An 18,633-nucleotide genomic window follows, 5' to 3' on the forward strand; every position below is an offset into this window, starting at 1 on the left:
CGTAAAGTGCACGACTGAAACCAGTTACAACGATTTTTCCCGTCATGTTTTGGGGGAAAATTTTCGTGTCGAAAATTTTTTATATCCCTCAAATCAAACAAAAAATTTCTTAAATTCTTAGCAGTGAGATTTCTGGAATCCATTTAAATGACTTGTTGCATTTGATGGTTTCTATATTAAATAAATAAATTTATGGGAGTTAGGGTAATAATCCTACTTCTTTTGACAACAGTTGCTGTTTAATGCCAAAATCATTAAATCCACCTTTCTTCCCTAAATGGTCAAAAATATAAAGAAAATGATTTTTTCGTTGAAGCGGCTTAGGAAATAAAAAGTTTTTTTTTTTAATTTTTAAAATTCTAAATATTCTAAAAAATTGCTACGTTAATATAAATTCTTTAATTATAAATATAAAGACAACGGAATCGAGGGTCAGGCGTAATGGGTTAAAATTTTGTCTGTAAAAATATTTATTGAAATTAATTAATAGAAAAAATTTAGGTATATAATGCTTGGTGCAATTTTGAGCATAATAAAATGACTTTTATGCCTAATGTAGCGTTGCACAATTTTGGCTTAATAAAAATATCGACTTTAAAAGATAACAATAATAATATCGAGCTTAAGTTGTCTTCAGAGTGTATTCACTGAAATTTTGTCCTTAAAAAATTTATTAAAATTTAGTCTTTAGAAAGAATATTAATAAAAATATTGTCTGAAGAAAAATTTTAAAAAAATGTTGGCTTAATAAGAAAGGTCCGGCCCGTGCTGAAGTTTTGTCATTGGAGAATGTTACGCTAAAATTTTGTCTTTAGAAAAATTTCATTAAAAGTTTGTTTTAGGTTAGGTTGAAAAGAGGGTGCAAATATTAATCCGCCCCATGCTACTATGGATATACACCTAAGCCAGAAATCGGCTTGTTGTGCACTCTAAAAACTATAATCTAACCTCTAAAAAGAAAATTTTAAGTTAGGAATTCGCCGTCCTACCGACCGCAAAAATCCTATGGGGGATCCAGTTTGTTTGTTTTAACTAAAAATTTCATTATAATTTTTTTCTTAAGAAAAATAACTTTAAGTCGGCCCTGGACTCAGCAAAATGTTGTTTTTGTAGAATATTATTAATTTATTTTGTGTTTAGAATAAATTTAATTTAAATTTTTTCTTCAGACAAAATCATTTTGGTGGGGGAGGGTCGGGGGCCCGAGGGCCCCCCTAGGCTACGTCCCTGATGGGACGTCTTTTCAACTCAAAACCATGGAACGTATTGCGGATATCATGACAAAGAGTAGGACATCCAGCGAACTGCTCAAACACAAACAGCATGCCTATGTCAAGGGATGGTCCGTGGAGACTGCCAAACACGAGGTTGTACATAAAATAGAAGAATCCTTCGATTCCTTCACATTGGCGGCGTGCATTGACATTGAGGAGGTGTTTAACAATGTGAGGAAGTGTTTAACTGGTCCAATTCTTAGACCAGTATCAGGTAGACCCGGTCCTTAGAGACTGGTTAAACCATATCCTAAGGAACAGGTGGATAAATTGAAGGTACCATGACATGAATATAAAGGGATTGTGGCACAAGGCATGCCACAGGGGGCATTCTATCGCCATTCTTTTCGGTGCCCAACATAAATGACCTATTACGGATGCTGACGGTGAAGGGATTTGAACCCGTCTGCTATACAGACGATGTTATAATACTTCTTTGGGGTAAGGATCCGAACCAGCTATACAGAAGGATCGAAAGGGTCTTGCATGTGGCATATGACTGGGCTAGAACCAGGGCTCCCAAGTTAACCCTGAGAAGACTGAAATATGCCTGTTCACGTGGAAGACGAGGGCGGGCCAATTTGACGCACCGCGTTTCCTCAATAAGACAATTTCGATATCTGACAAGGTCAAATACCTAGGAGTGATCTTGGATAGGAAACATAATTGGAAGTGTCACATTCAGGAGCGTACTGAGAAGGCTCACAAATATTGGACACTATGTAGACGGGCCGTAGGCTCGAAATGGGGCCTAAATCCGAGAATAGTCCTCTGGTTCTACAGCAGCGTGGAGAAAAAGTGCAACATAAAGACCATGCAGCAGGTTCAGATAATATATTGTCTTGGTATAGGCAGAACATTGGTATAGGTAGGCACTGAAGACTATTCTAGATATCCGACCCATTGACATACAGATTAAATGTAAGTCAGCCACTGCGGCTATGAGACTAAGGCGATGGGAGTATGGATTGAGTTTGGGAGCAGCTCATACCACCACGGTATAATCGAGGCGACGATATGAAACCTGCAAGGAAGGGAAGAGGTTTCCGATCGGAGTACAAGGCACTGCTGAGACGACACTTGAGGGGGTTACCTAAGACGACGCTTGTGGTCGAGTGCAAGGCATTGCTGCCAGCGGCGCAGCCTTAGACTGATGGAAATGCTATCTGGAAGATCATGTTACACAGATGGATCAAAGCTAGAGAACAAAGTGGGCCTGGGGGGTCTACATTGAGAACTGAAGGACTGAGATCTGTTGTAGACTGCCTCACAATAATACGGTCCTGCAGGAGGAGATCCGGGCGATTATAGAATGCGTGATGTGGTGTGGTGCTAACGCGAGGACGTCGAGTGTGAACATCTTTACGGAGAGTAAAATGGCTATTAGGGTAATAACAACCAGGATGGTAAGGTCACGAAAAGCCTGGCAGTGTAAGGAGAAGATTAACGCCTTCTCTGAGGATGGCAAAATCCGCATCGTTTGGGTGCCGGGCCATAACGGAGTAAGGGGGAATGAAAGGGTAGACGATTTGGCGGTGAAGGTGATGAAGACTGCCGTCAATAAACTTGGTTAAACCGAAGCCTTTCGGATTGACGCAGTCCGAGTTAAGGGTGTGGCCGAAGAACACTGTGGAACAGCGAAACAGTCGGTAGGGCGACGAAAATCATATGGGGTGATCCGGAACGTAAGAGGACCAAACTATTATTGAAAGGAAGTAAGAAGGAGGTCAGTATAGCTTTTGGTAAGAGGCCGCCTTCTATATTTCGGGATTGGACACTCCTTGTACTGCAATCTGTCAACTGAGAGCTCTATCGTAAGCTTGAAATTTTTGAGGTTATACGTACTCAGAACGTTTTACACATACGAGCGCTATTTGTTTTGTTTAAAGTAACTTAAAAGATTCATCTCGCCCAACAAATGGAATTAATTCATGAACATTTTCGTGCGATTATTTTTTACAGATTTCGACGTGGATTAGCTCAACAACAGTGCACCGATGAACTTAATTCAATTTTTGGCGATGAAGCTCCATCAAGGACCAGTGTCTATCGCTGGTATGGTGAATTCAACCGAGGTCGTAGTTCATTCCAAGAGGAATTTAGCTAAGGTCGTCCAAAATCAGTTGTTGTTCCAAAAACCATTGATGCTGTGCGCCAACTGATATTGCAAGATCGTCATGTGACCTATCGTGAGATTGAGACAACTTTAGGCATTGGTGGGACCAGCATACATTCAACATTGCATAAACATTTGACCGTCAAAAAAATTTGTTCGTATTCGATCCTTCACAATTGATCGAAAGAAATGCTCCAAAAATACGAAACAACTGCATTTTCGTGCACTCAAAACATCGATTTGATGAGTCATCCGCCGTATAGCCCTGACTTGGCACCGAAGGACTTCTTTTTATTCCAGTACGTAAAAAAGTAAAATCAGAGGTTAACGTTTTTCAACACCAGAAAAAGCGTTTGACGCCTCCAGAATGCATGTTTTTGAGATATCTCAATCAGAGTGGGAAAAGTGCTTCGATAATTGGTTCAAACGCATACAAAAGTGTACAGATCTTAATGGGGAATAATCCTACGGGTAGATCCAGAAGAAGACGAGGAAGTAAGAAGGAGATCAGTATACGTATTGGTATCATGACGGGACACAGGACTACGAGCTCATTTATGTAAAATCGGTGTGGCAAGTGATAGCATGTGTAGGACATGCGGGGATGATGATGAGACGTTGGAGCATTTCCTTTTTCATTGCCCGGATTTCGGGTCTTACACCCTGTACCCTCTTTTCAACCTAACCTAACCTAATGGGGAAAATATTTCTTTCAAGGTTACTTTATAGTTTTTAGAGCGGAAAACCAGCCGATTACTGGCTTAGGTGTATGTCCATAGTGGCATGGAGCGGATTAATATCCCCACCTTCTTTTCAACCTAACGTAACCTAACCTGTTCAAAGACTAAACGGTCTGGAATGGCAAAATTGCTTAGTATTTTAATAAAATCACATTTATGAACTAATATCATATTAAAATGACTAATTTTGTTTGTTCAACCAAACAAACAACATTTTTGATTATTATTTAATTATTTCAGATATGTGCTGCCAAACTTGAAGTAGTAAGCGGGAAGAGCGTTTTATTTATCCGAATCCGCCAGGCTGGCAATTAAACAATCCATATAATTGAAAGCATGAAATATTTTAATACTAGCGACGCCTAGGTATAAGTAGCATAAACTGTATCGTAGTTTACTTTGGTTGGCAATTGTTAATTTAAAAAAATCATTATATTATTGAAACATACTTTTGGGAGCGTGTGAAAAGTAAATGTTTAAAGATTATCCGATCTTGACATTAGACCGTTCCATGCTATAAAGGAGTTTTTATACTCAGCACCGAAAGACGGGGGTATATTCATTTTGTCATTCCGTTTGCAACTCATCGAAATATCAATTTCCGACCCTATAAAGTATATATACTCTTGATCAGCTTAAAAATCTAAGACGATCTAGCCATGTCCATCCGTCTGTCCGTCTGCCTGTTGAAAACACGCTACAGCCTTTAAAAATAGAGATATTGAGCTGAAACTTTGCACAGATTCTTTTTTGGCCATTAGCATGTAAAGTTCGAAATATATCTTGATATATATCGGACTATATCTTGATAAAGCCCCCATATAGATCGATCCGCCGTTTTTGGGTCTTAAGCCCATAAAAGCCACATTTATTATCCGATTGTGCTGAAATTTGGGACAGTGAGTTTCGTTAAGTCAGTCGACAATTTGGTCAGTCAATTTGGCTCCGATCGGTCCAGATTTGGATATAGCTGCCATATAGACCAATATCTCGATTTGAGGTCTTGGGCTCATAAAAGGCGCATTTATTGTCCGATTTCGCCAAAATTTGGGACAGTGAGTTGTGTTAGGCCCTTCAACCACCTTCTTCAATTTGGCCTAGATCGGTAGAGATTTGGATATAGCTGCCATATAGACCGATCTCTCGACTTAAGGTTTTGGGCCCATAAAAGGCAATGTTGCTGAAATTTAGGCCAGTGAATTAAATTGGGCCCCTCGACATCTTTCTGCAATATGGCCCAGACCGATTCAGCTTTGGATATAGCTGCCATATAGACCGATCTCTCGATATAGCGCACCCATTAAAGGCGCATTTTTTGTCCGATGTCGCTGAAATTTGGAACAGTGGGTTAAGTAAGACCCCTCGGCATCTTTCTGTAATATGGCCCAGATCAGTCCTGATTTGGATATAGCTGCCATTAGACCGATCTCTTGATTTAAAGTCTTGGCCCATAAAAGGCGCATTTTTTGTCCGATTTCGCCGAAATTTGGGACAGTGAGTTGTGTTAAGTCCTTCAACATTCTTCTTTAAATTGAGTTGCGTTAGGCTCTTCGACAACTTTCTGCAAATTGGTCCAGATCGGTTCAGATTTGGATATAACTTCCATATAGACCGATCTCTCGATTTATGGTTTTGGGCCTATAAAAGGACAATTTTTTGTTCTCCAAAATTGAACATAATAGACCAATGAGGGCACAAATTATGTATGAGTGCAATGAGGGCACAAATTATGTATTTTAAGGCGGATTATGAGGTGGTTTACATATATACACGAGGTGGTGGGTTCCCAGCCAAGCTCACTCAGTTTTTGGCGAGTGACCAAAGATGTGTGCGGTCTAGCGTTGTCCTGGTGGAATATGACATCTTTACGATTGACCAATTCTGGTCGCTTCTCCTTGATGGCTGTATTCAATTTGTCCAATTGTTGACAGTAAACATCCGAATTAATCGTTTGGTTCCTTGGAAGCAGCTCAAAAAATACCACACCCTTCCAATCCCACCAAACAGACAGCATAACCTTCTTTTGGTGGATATCAGCCTTTGATGTGGTTTGAGCTGGTTCACCATGCTTGGACCATGATCGTTTTCGACTAACGTTGTTGTAAACAATCCATTTTTCATCTCCAGTTATGATTCGTTTTAAAAACGGATCGAATTCATTGCGTTTAAGGTGCATATCACAAGCGTTGATTCGGTTTGTTAAATGAATTTCTTTCAATACATGTGGTACCCAAATATCAAGCTTTTTCACCAGTCCAATACTTTTTATGTGATAATGAACGGTTGATTTTGGTAAATTTAACTTCTCTCCTATCTCACGATCAGTTACATGACGATCCAATTCGATTAATGCTTTGATTTGGTCATCATCAACTTCATTTGGCCGACCTGAACGTGGCTCATCTTTAAGTGAAAAATCTCCAGAACGGAATTAGTGAAACCAATTTTGACACTGGCTTCCTTTTAAGGCTTTATCACCATACACATCTTGTAACTTTTTAGCAACCTGCTCCGCGTTTTTTTTTTCTTTACGGAAATAATAAAGTAAAATATGTCGAAAAGCTCCTTTGTGGGCTCCATATTGAAATTGACGCCAATGTAAACAAAATTTCGCGCACTTTTTCTAAAGCAAGCTAAAAGTAATAGCTGATAACTGACAGAAGAAAGAATGCAATTACAGAGTCACAAGCCGTTGAAAAAATTTGTCAACGCCGACTATATGAAAAATCCGCAATTACTTTTTGGGCAACCCAATAATAAGTGTAGAATTATCAAAAAAATAAATAATGATTTTATGTAAATTTTTAGCGGAATGGGGGCTGTGAGCATTTCATGTGGACTTAAAGAGGTCTACCACTTTGCTGTTATTGGCTAGAACAGACGTCTCAGTCATTGTGTCCGTCATGACAGGTCACTGTCTAATGGGAAATCATGCTGACATACTGAAGGTTGCCAGCAACTACTTTTACAGAAGCTGTGAGGACATCAAAGAAGAAGAGACTATAGAACACCTTCTGTGAGTGTGACCCGCACTAGCAGTTAAAAGGAGTTCCACTTTAGGTTCTCATTTCTTTGAGAACCTTGAGAACTTTCACAAGTTATTGGGCTTTTTAAAGCGATTTGGATGGTTCAACGGGACGAACTAGAGGGCATCTTCCTTCTTCTGTTCCTGTGGTATCACAATGGACGAAAATGTCTATGTGAGACTGATTGCAGACTGCCACTTAAACCTAACCTAACCTACATCTAAAATGAATTATAAATATTTTGATTGGTATCCCGTCTTAATCATTGTTCAAAAATACGAATCTATAAATTTTCCTAAAATTAATTGGACATTGTTACTAGAAATTGTGATAGATATTTAATATCCATTTATTAAATATTTGTTATTTAATTTTAATAGAATTCCTAAAATATACAAATGTTTCTATACAATAATATTGTTTTATATATATGGGATACAATTTAACATTAAATGCTGGCCAAGCCCAGGAATTTAAGGAACAAAGTGTGTGTTGTCACGTTATAGTTTATGGCACAACATTCCAAGGAGTATATGAACCGGGAGCAGGTATATCAATCTAAAAGAAATTAAAATTGAAAAAATATAAGGAGGAAAAAAACAACGACTTTTTTCTTCATACCAATTTAGTCAAATTATCTTGGCAAGCCATGCGAATGCGGGCTCCAGTGGCAGGCGATTCCAAATGAAAGTCTTTACTGCAACCATTCGCTTTGCGAGCATCGGCAATGGCATCCATGATGGCAAAGTAAGCGGCACTGCCAATAAATAGGGGTGGCTCGCCAACGGCCTAAAGGAGAATGAAAAACTTTGTAAGAAACCTTAACGAGAATCTTTTGATTTAGAAAATTTACCTTCGATGAATATACAGCTCTGGGATTGGGAGCTCCCGTCAATAGGGTTACATTGAATTCTCCGGGGATATCAGCGAATCCAGGTATTTTGTACATACCAGGTCCTCGAGAATAGACCATGCCTTGAGGCGAGTAAACCATTTCTTCCAGGGTAAATAGACCATAGCCCTGCATGTAGGCACCCTCAATTTGGCCAATATCTATGGCTGGATTCAATGACGAGCCAATGTCCATGACAATGTCGGTGCTTATGACTTGATGGTCGCCAGTCAAGCAGTCAATCTCTACAACAGTCACGCCCACACCGTTGGTGAAATAACTGTACAGTTGAGAATTGGGATTATTCACAGGATGATAGTCCACAGTGTCCAAGTTGTAGTAACCTGTAGCCGACAGACTAATGCTGTTCAAGTAGGCCTGCTGTATCCATTCTTGCCAAGTTCCCTTGGGATTGGCTTTCTTTATGGGCTCCAGACGTTTATTCAATTTCTCACAGGCATTCAAAATGGCCATTCCATTGAGATCGGATGTCATACTGGCTGCCGTTGGTGAGGTATTGGGCACCTTGTCTGTTGCCGTCTCGGATATGTGGACCAAATCGAAGGGAACTCCTAAAGCTCTGGCGCAACATTGGATCATTTTGGTATGTAAACCTTGGCCAATTTCTACACCACCGTGGGCCAAGAGCACAGAGCCGTCGGTGTAAATGTGTATTAAGGCTCCAGACTGATTCAAGTGCTTAACACCAAAAGCCACACCATATTTGGTGGGGATGACGGTAATGCCACGCTTGCGGTAGCGATTATTGCGATTGAATTCTTGCACTTCTTGCTTCTTCTTGTGATAGTTCGACTGTTTAAGGCAATCCTCGAAGCATCTTTCAATTGGGAAATTGTCCAGTGTCTGGTTGTAGTGAGTCTTGTCGCCAGGTTTGTAGAAGTTGAGTCTCATTACATCCAGCAGATCCTTATTCAGTATACGAGCCACGTCACGTATGATATGCTCAGCGGCAAACATGCCTTGGGGTCCTCCAAAGCCACGGAAAGCAGTGTTGGAGGGCAGGTTGGTTTTGCACACCCAGCCAATGGCTTTAATGTTGGGAATTTTGTAACAGTTCTCAATGTGATAGATGGCTCTCTCCATAACCGAGAAAGATAGATCCATAGACCAACCAGCATTGTTGTAGCATTCCACATATAAAGCGGTCAAACGGCCCTCGGAGGTGAAGCCGATTTTGTATTTGAATAGGAAGGGATGTCGGGTGCCGGTGATCATCATGTCTTCATCGCGATCTAACATGCATCGGATGGGTCTTCTCAAACGATAGCAGGCCAAGGCTACGGGCAATGCCACCGAGATGGAGCGAGATTCCTTGCCGCCAAAGCCTCCTCCCAAACGCTTGGCGCGGCACACGACCTTATGGGCTGGCAGAGAGAGCACATGGGACACCAGTTTCTGCACCTCGGCAGGATGCTGAGTGGAAGAGAACAATTCGATTTCATCGGAATCTTTGGGCATGGCAAATGAGGCATGGGTCTCTAAATAGAAATGTTCCTGGCCGCCCATGCGGCAGGTTCCCTCATGAATATGATCAGCTTCTTTAAATGCCTTCTCCACGTCGCCTGTTTGGGCAGTCCAAGGATAGCCAGGGAAGTAGGATTTGTGTTCTATGGCCTGTTCTATGGTGATAATGGCTGGTGTTATGTCCTCATACTCCACTTTAACTTTGCGAGATGCCCTCTGGGCCAAGGCTTGGTTATCGGCTACAATTGCGCCCACCACTTGTCCTTGACAGTGCACAACATCGGTGGCAAAGACCACTTCATCGTGGAAGACAGGACCCACTTCATTCTGATGGGCTGTTATGTCTTTGCTCGAGTAAAAGGCATGAACTCCGGGCATAGCCAAAGCCTCCGAGGGGTCGATGTTAAGAATTTTGGCATGGGCTTTGGTGCTTAAAACTAGAGCCAAATATAATTCACCCTCGGTGCGGGGTATATCATCGCAGTAAATGGCCTCTCCGGTAACTTGTTTGTAAGCCGAGGCGTGGACTTGAGGTCTACCCACAGGATCGCAGTTGGCTTGTGTAGACACCACCTTCTCAAATAGCTGTGAGCTCTTCAACACCGGAGTATGGAAAACTTCGCCACCACTCAGCTCATCCTTGGCCAAGAAATCCTTGGGCAATACCCCATCCCTCATGAGTTGTTGTGTTATTTTCAAATAGGCCTTGAAGAAAAGACTTACTACCAGGGATCGACGATAGGCAATCATACCTCCTGGGGCCGAAGGAGCCAAAGGCAATTCGGCACATAGATTCTCCATCACCCGCTCCATTAGGACACGATTCCATTTCTGTTGTACCATCATTTCACAAGAACGCACCGCTATAACGGTGGTGGGAGCCATGCCACCAAAGGCCATACAAACTTTTTGCACTCGATCCGTTTTCCCCTCAAAGGTGACATCCACAGCTGCATTGACAATGGCAATGTCATCATCGCGGCGACGAGCTTGCTTGAAAGCTACCACATACTGATTGGGTAGAGTCTTAGGGAAGTGAATTCCCATCAAGACTTCCTGGGGTTCCAAGACATTTCTACGATATCCGGTAAAGAATTTGGAGTCCATAATGACATCACGGTATTGAATTTTGTCCCCAACAAACTTGGCCACCTTCAATTTAACCAAACCAGCCATCAGCACGGGATTCATGTCGGAGATGGGACTGCCAGTCATAATGTTGCCACCCAGGGAGGCTACACTGCGGATTTGCTTGCCGGCAAAGTAGTGCAACATGTCCACAGCACATTGGAAGAAGCGAACTTCATGTTCGGGCAATTTGGCCATGCGTTCACGTAAATACTTCTCAATGTCCACTAAACTGACGGAGGCTCCGAAATAAACACTTTCAGGCGACTCCACCACTTCGGTCATTTGGGCCACTTTAGTGGGATTGATTAAGACGGGATATAGGAAATGTTTGAATTTCACCTCTACACCCACTTCGGTGTTGCCAACCACAAGTTTGGCTTGAGGAAATTGCGCCTTCAGTCTCAGCAATTCCTCCAATGTGGATGGTCTATACCAAGTTACCCGTTCACTTTTGAAGGTCAACGACTCAGTATCCCATTGTTTATTCAGTTGCAGTTCTGGGGGGAATATTGGCTCTTGGCTAGGATAAAGGGGAACAAATTCACTTTTTTCAAATAATTTATCATCGGACGCAGTGCCATTTTGGTCTGCACCACATTTAGTGCCATTCACTTTGCAACATTTATCTCCCATGGCACAAGCAAACTCTTGCGTAAAGGTCTTGTAACCTTCCAAAATTGGACGATATCCTGTACAACGGCACAAGTTACCCTGGAAGGCTACCTCTAAATCTTTCATTGAGGGTTGAGAGGAATTTCTGAGCAAAGTATACATGGACATTACAATGCCAGGTGTACAGAAGCCACATTGACTTCCATGGGCTTTGGCTATACGCTCCTGAGCAGGATGGAGTTTAGTGCGAGTGCTGCCAATACCTTCCACAGTAGTTACAGCATGTCCGTGCATGGCGCAAACGGGTGTTAGGCATGCATTTACCGCCAAATGTTTAACGGTATTCGTTTGGCGATCCATGCGAGATATCATTACGGTGCAAGCACCGCATCCACCTTCGCCACAACCCAATTTGGTGCCACATAACCGAAGTTTCTCGCGCAAGTACGTTAGCAGAGTGCATTCTGGATCGGGGTTTGGATCGACCACCTGCAATAAAGAAATGGAACCAATAAGAAATTGAATCATTATAAAGAGTTAAATATAATTTTTGAAATGTGGAATTCAGATATCGGAGGTGTATTTGGAATCCAGATATCCGAGGAAAACAATTATTTTATTCCATTTCCCTTTCAAAAGTTCCCTGCCCTAACTAGGAAGTAAATAACTGATTCTTTGCTACGTATATAGAGTAGCTTAACTGAAGTCACGGAACATCAGAGGCATCGAGTGGAAAGTCTCAATAAGAGGTCGAGCGGCACTGACTTTTGCGTTAATACTGAGTGACTATGATATTCGATATGACAATTGGCCTCTTTTTATAACCAATGCCCATAATGTTTCCGCGGTGATTGGTTCTATGAACGGCAACGAGCTTGACGGGTATGGCTACATCCTCATACAAATATGTGGTTATAACAACAACAACAACAACTATTCTATACCAATCATCAGAGATGGGATACATTGTATGTTAATGTTGCTCTTCAACACCGCAGCGTGGATGACATATCGACTAATTCTTTGACAATACAGAATAATTTTTATATTAGTTTCCATATAAACTGACTTTCCGATCTAACTATGTATATATGTTTGTGTGCTGTTCGGTTTGAAAATTTCACTTTTCGATCAGGGAATCAAGAAGGCCACCTAAAATTTTCCTAACTGTTCTTTATGGTTCTATTATCTAGAATACTGGTTTACTTTCAGAGATCTTAAGCATAAGAGCCCATTGGTTGAAATGTGAATTTGGGAGCAAAAACTGATAAAATATTTAAAGGCGTCACAACCAAGTGATGAAGCCCATTAAAAAATGATTGCAAAACTGATTATATGAAATTTTAGGTGTACCGTTTGATAACATTAGGCGCAATTGCTTAAGGGGGGCCGCTAAATAGGTTACGCAATTTTGTTGGCCTCCCATTAGCAATAGGTTACGCGAGATTTCAAATGGACTTCGTGATATTTACGATTGAACTCCTGTTTATATTTATACTATAAGGAACATTGGTATTAAAAATGTAGCTATTATAGTATATGTTTGTTATAGCCTACACCGCTACTGTGGTACAGGGTATTATAACATAGTGCATTTGTTTGTAACGCCCAGAAGGAAGAGAGATAGATCCATTGATAAGTATACTGATCGACTCTGAATCACATTCTAATTCGATTTTGCTATATGCGTCTGTCTGTCCGTCTGTCCATGTTAATTTGTGTACAAATAACAGGTCGCAATTTTCAACCGACCGTCTTCAAATTTGGTAAAGGCGTGTTATTTGGTCTGTGGGAAAAAATCTGTTCAGATTTGGATGTAGCTCCCATATATATGTTCCTCCGATTTGTAGTAATAATGCAATAAAATCGTCATTTATGAACCGATTCTCTTAAAATTTGGTTTTTTCAAAATCGAAAATTGTCAAAATTCATCTGTTACTGTGAAATTGGTAAAGATACGCCACTAACATTTATATACCCTCCACCATAGCATGGGGGGTATACTAATATATATTCTAATATATATTAATAATATAATATATATAATATATATTCTAATATATTCTTGATCGTTGCGACATTTTATGTCGATCTAGCCATGTCCGTCCGTCCGTCTGTCTGTCGAAAGCACGCTAACTTCCGAAGGAGTAAAGCTAGCCACTTGAAATTTTGCACAAATACTTCTTATTAGGGTAGGTCGGTTGGTATTGTAAATGGGCCATATCGGTCCATGTTTTGATATGGCTGCCATATAAACCGATCTTGGGTCTTGACTTCTTGAGCCTCTAGAGTGCGCAATTCTTATCCGATTGGAATGAAATTTTGCATGACGTATTTTATTATTATATCAAATAACTGTGCCAAGTATGGTTCAAATCGGTTCATAACCTGATATAGCAGCCATATAAACGGATCTGGGATCTTGACTTCTTGAGCTTCTAGAGGTCGCAATTATTATCCGATTTGCCTGAAATTTTTTGCGACGGATTCTCTCCTGACCTTTAACATACGTGTTTATTGTGGTCCGAATCGGTCTATAGCCCGATACAGCTCCCATATAAATCGATCTTTCTATTTTACTTCTTGAGCCCCTAAAGGGCGCAATTCTTATTCGAATTGGCTGACATTTTACACAGGTCTCCAATATATAATTTAATTGTGGTTCAAACCGGACCATATGTTGATATCGCTCTAATAGCAGAGCAAATCTTTTCTTATATCTTTTTTTTGCCTAAGAAGAGATGCCGGGAAAAGAACTCGACAAATGCGATCCTTGGTGGAGGGTATATAAGATTCGGCCCGTACGAACTTTGCATGCTCTTACTTGTTAATTTTTTTTAATTTTTTTATTGTGATAGCTATCAGGTTCACAAACTGACCCATCGGCGGTGACATTTGGTCATAAGGTCAGAGCTGAATTTTGTACTGATTGCCAATACACTATTTATAGGCCGATCCTAATATTTCAGAGCCTTTAAACGTTAAAGTTTTTAAGTGTGGTTGTCTTTGCGAATATCTAAGTTTGATAGTGAATGTTAAAAAAAAACAAGTAAAAAGGCCGGGCCGAACTTTGGATACCCACCACCTCGGGTATATATGTAAACCACCTTTCATCAAAATTCAGTGAAAATTGCATACAGTATGTCCCATAGCAGTTACATCGAAATATGATCCTTTTTGGACCAAATGCTAATAAGTACAAGTCAATGTTCAATTGTGTATAACAAAATATTGGTCTTTTTAGTAGCTATATCTAAAAATAAACCGTATAAATCGGATTATAAATGCGTTTTTTTGGGGCCAAGACTTTAAATCGAGATATCGGTCTATATGACAGCTATATGCAAATCTTGATCGATCTAGACCAAATTGCAGAAATATGTGGAGCGGCTTAACTTAACTCTCTGTCCCAAATTTCGGCATCATCGGACAATAAATGCGCCTTTTATGGGCCCAAAATATTAAATCGAGAGATCGGTCTATATGGCAGCTATATCCAAATCTGGACCGATCTGAGTGAAATTGACAAAGGATGTCGAGGGACCTAACACAACTCACTGTCCAAAATTTCAGCAAAATCGGATAATAAATGTGGGCCTTAGACCCTAAATCGGCGGATCGGTCTATATGGGGGTTATATTAAGATATAATCCGATATAGCCCATCTTCAAAATTTCAGCTATATCTCTATTTTTAAAGACTGAAGCGTGATTTCAACAGCCAGACGGACGGACATGTCTTGATCGTCTTAGATTTTTACGATGATCAAGAATATATATACTTTATAGGGTCGGAAATGGATATTTCGATGTGTTGCAAACGGAATGACAAAATGAATATACCCCCATCCTTCGGTGGTGGGTTTAAAAATAAATTGATGGCTATAATCCTACTTCTTTTGAAAGTAGGAGCGATTTTACGTCAAAATCATTAAATCCTGATTTCTTCGGTAAATGGTCATAAAAATTAAGAAAATTATTTTTTTTTTTTTTTTGTAGGGACTTATAAAATAATTTTTTTTTCCACAAATTTTTAAAATTCAAAATATTCTAAAAAAATTGCTACGTCAATATTCTCTAAATTATGAATATATAAAATTTCATCATAATCGGACAGCGAAATCGAGGATCAGGCGTAATGCGTTAAAATGTTGTCTTTAAAAATATTTATTAAAATTTGTCTATAGAAAAAATTTTAGGAAAATGTTGTTTGTGACAGATGAGCATAATAAAAAGACTAAAAATGTTTATGCAAAGTGTAGTGTCGCAAATTTAATTTTTCTCTGAAATTTAGTCCTTAAAAAAATTCTTTAAAATCTAGTGTTTAGAAAAAATTTTGTCTTTAGAAAAATTTTATTTAAATGTTGTCGTTAGAAAAAATTTCTAAGAAATTTTGTCTTTAAAAAATGATTTTGAGGGGTGTGTGTTACCCCCCCCCCACCCCCCCCCCCCCCCCCCCTTTGGGTACGTCCTTGACTGTCATATATGTGTATTACCCGATTTTTACTTCTAGAGCAAATGCAAGCGCATTTATTGACCAATATTCTCAAAATGTTATACAACGCTTTGCTCGACGACTACCACTACATCTAAGAAAGTTTGCTCGAAATCATTTTGAGATATATTGCCATAAAGTGCTCCTGAAATTGGAAAGAAAGGATTTTCTTATGACTCTTAATATTACTGGTGAATTTCATGCCTAGCAAAATATCTAAGAAGTTTGGTCTAAATCGTTTCAGATTTAGATGTAGTTCCCATATATATGTTCGTTAGATTTTGGCTAATTTGCAATAATTTTGTCATTTGTCAACCGTATAATACGGTTTGAACATATTTGCTCAAAATTTGATACGGATTTTTTAATAACCTATCTGAAAACATCCGCTGAGGTCCATCAAAATTGATTCAGATACCCTATACCTACTTATTGGGAAGGTGTATTTTAAAGTCGGCACCGCCCGACTTTTGCCTTTCCTTACTGGTTTTGATAAGCCTCCTTACAGTGGTAAATGGAAATTGCAAATTATGTTCGCCAAGGAACAGGGGCAAACTTCTCACAAACCAATGAGTGCTGTCCGACTCAAGTTTAAGCTCAATGATAAGGGGCCTCATTTTTATAGCCGAGTCCGAACGGCGTGCCTCAGTGCGCCATCACTTTGGAGGGAAGTTTTTATATGGCATAGTACCTCACAAATGTTACCAGGAAGGAAAGGAAGGGAAAAATACCGCTGATTGTTTCTCTGATGGTCTTGCTGCTCGGATTCTGTTGTAATAAAAGGTATTTGGGAGAAGAGTGCCAATCTGATATTAATATTTGAGAACAAGTAGCTGTGGAGCCTTCCAACCCCAAAAATAAACCTTATTACAATAAAATCTTTAATCCAAAGAGACTTATTTGTGAACAATGCCCAAGCATTTAATTGTTCTCATTGCGAGTTTACTTAACAATTGTTTTTAAGCAGGTAATGGATAATTTTCAATAAATTTTGATTATTTAAAATTTCTTTTTAGAGGTTACTTTATAGTTTTTAGAGCGACCAACAAGCCGATGCGGATTAATATCTGCACCCTCTTTTCAACCTAACCTAAAACCGCTTGGCTTATTGCTCAGACAGAAATGTAAAAAATTTGTACAGTGAGAAAGTTATCAAAATGTAAATATTGGGGGCCTACCCATTATCAAAAAAACCTCACGGCGGACATTTGGGGCGATCGGGACAATGTGGGTTTCAAATGTAAGGATTTGGAAAGTTGAGTACGAATTTAGTATCTACATTTAAGGGTCGTCAAATTCCGAAAAACCGACAAACAGTCATGTTGACCGGTTGAAAAAATTTGATATCAACTAAAAGCTATTTGTAACTAGTGCTTGATCTGAAATATAATCCTCCTCGCCTCAAACACCTCCCAAACGGACATGAAGGTCAATTCGCACAATGTGGAACTTTAAAGTAGAGATCGAATAAATCCCCACATTCTTGATCCCAAATATTACAATTTGGAATCAAGAATGTGGGAAGAGCCCTAGCTTAAAAATCCCAAGCGGATATGTATTTTTGTCTGGAATAGGGACAGAATAGAACTAAATTGAAAGGATTTGGAAGCAGCTTAAAATCTTCCATGCATTTTTGGAGTAAAGTTGACCCAGGGTTTTTTGTACAATATATAGACAATCTAAACTAAATAAATAAAGAGGATTTGGCTCGGAAAGTTTTGAGCCTCTGAGCACCGGCTTCAAAATATTTAAAGAACAATCAATTTACAAAACAATTTTTGGTGTAGTGTCAGCTACGAAAACTGGCAGTTACGAAATACGAATATGATTTTACTCAATAAATTTTATCTCATTATAATTCTGGCAACCAAGAACTTTAGAAAAGAACTTTATCATACAAAAATGATGCTTTTTAAAACGTATTTTTTGAGCTGAGTATGTCACCTAATGTATATAAAAGCAATTATTTTCCAAAGATTATTATTCGTCTTGATATTTTCGATTAATAAACATTTTCAAATTACTGTATTGCGCTGTATGACAATTACAAAACAGCATATAGGCATTACTTTCCTATGTATAGTTACTATACGAGTTTATATAAATGCAATTTCAGGCTGGTTGCTAAGAAGCTCTAAAAAAATCATTTATTAATGCGCCATGTATAGACTGCCGAAAGGTCCATTTCAACACGTCAGTCGTAGATAAGATTTGTTTTTCACTATTTTCGATTGGTGGGTCAAAATTAAAAACCTCATCACAGATTTTCATTGTTTACCAAATACAAATTTCAAACCGTTGATAATGATTGAAAACCTTAAAAATGTATAAAAAAATATTCTAATACAATAATGTTAACGTAGAGCTTAGATTTATAAGCATACATTCTAAGGCTGGCAAACTATCGATAATCGCAACATTCAATATTTTCGATATTTCTAATAATAAGTATCGACAGCATCGATACTATTGTTAATATCCCCTCACATATATTTCACACGAAAATGAGGAGTATAAATCTGGGATTCATTTATATCATAGTATTATCAATGCACAAACTAAATAAAACCAAATTTAATAAAGGGCAATTTTGAAAAAAGAAAATAACTTTGTCCATCGTATCGATAGGAAAAATATCATTCGATCGAGCTATGGATATTTTGCCAGCACTAATATTTTCTCTTCATTATACTAGTACGTGGAGGATGTCTCATTTGCAAAGTGCAACATACATTCATATCATGGGAGCCGCCTTAGTGCATGAGCAATGGCAATATATCTCTCCGAACTCCAACAGTTGGAAGAGAATGATCAAATGGCTTTATCAGCGGGTAGATATGCGGATGCTTTCCATTGGAATGAG

The 18,633-nt window shown here is 39.2% G+C and overlaps 1 protein-coding gene across 1 annotated transcript in view; it reads right to left on the bottom strand.

Annotated features, from left to right (window-relative positions):
* Positions 1–7,481: 7,481 nt before the first annotated feature.
* Positions 7,482–18,633, bottom strand: part of LOC106082379 (xanthine dehydrogenase) — a 34,931-nt gene continuing 23,779 nt past the window's right edge. Inside the window, exons 2-4 of the mRNA XM_013244847.2 lie at positions 8,010–11,765; positions 7,778–7,945; positions 7,482–7,714 (exon numbers count right to left, since the gene is read on the bottom strand). Of these exons, the coding sequence (XP_013100301.2) occupies positions 7,664–7,714; positions 7,778–7,945; positions 8,010–11,765 (3,975 nt within the window). The 3' untranslated portion in view covers positions 7,482–7,663. The remainder of the gene's footprint in view (positions 7,715–7,777; positions 7,946–8,009; positions 11,766–18,633) is intronic.

Source organism: Stomoxys calcitrans, chromosome 2 (assembly GCF_963082655.1).
Source record: "Stomoxys calcitrans chromosome 2, idStoCalc2.1, whole genome shotgun sequence".
NCBI classification, from domain to species: domain Eukaryota; kingdom Metazoa; phylum Arthropoda; class Insecta; order Diptera; family Muscidae; genus Stomoxys; species Stomoxys calcitrans.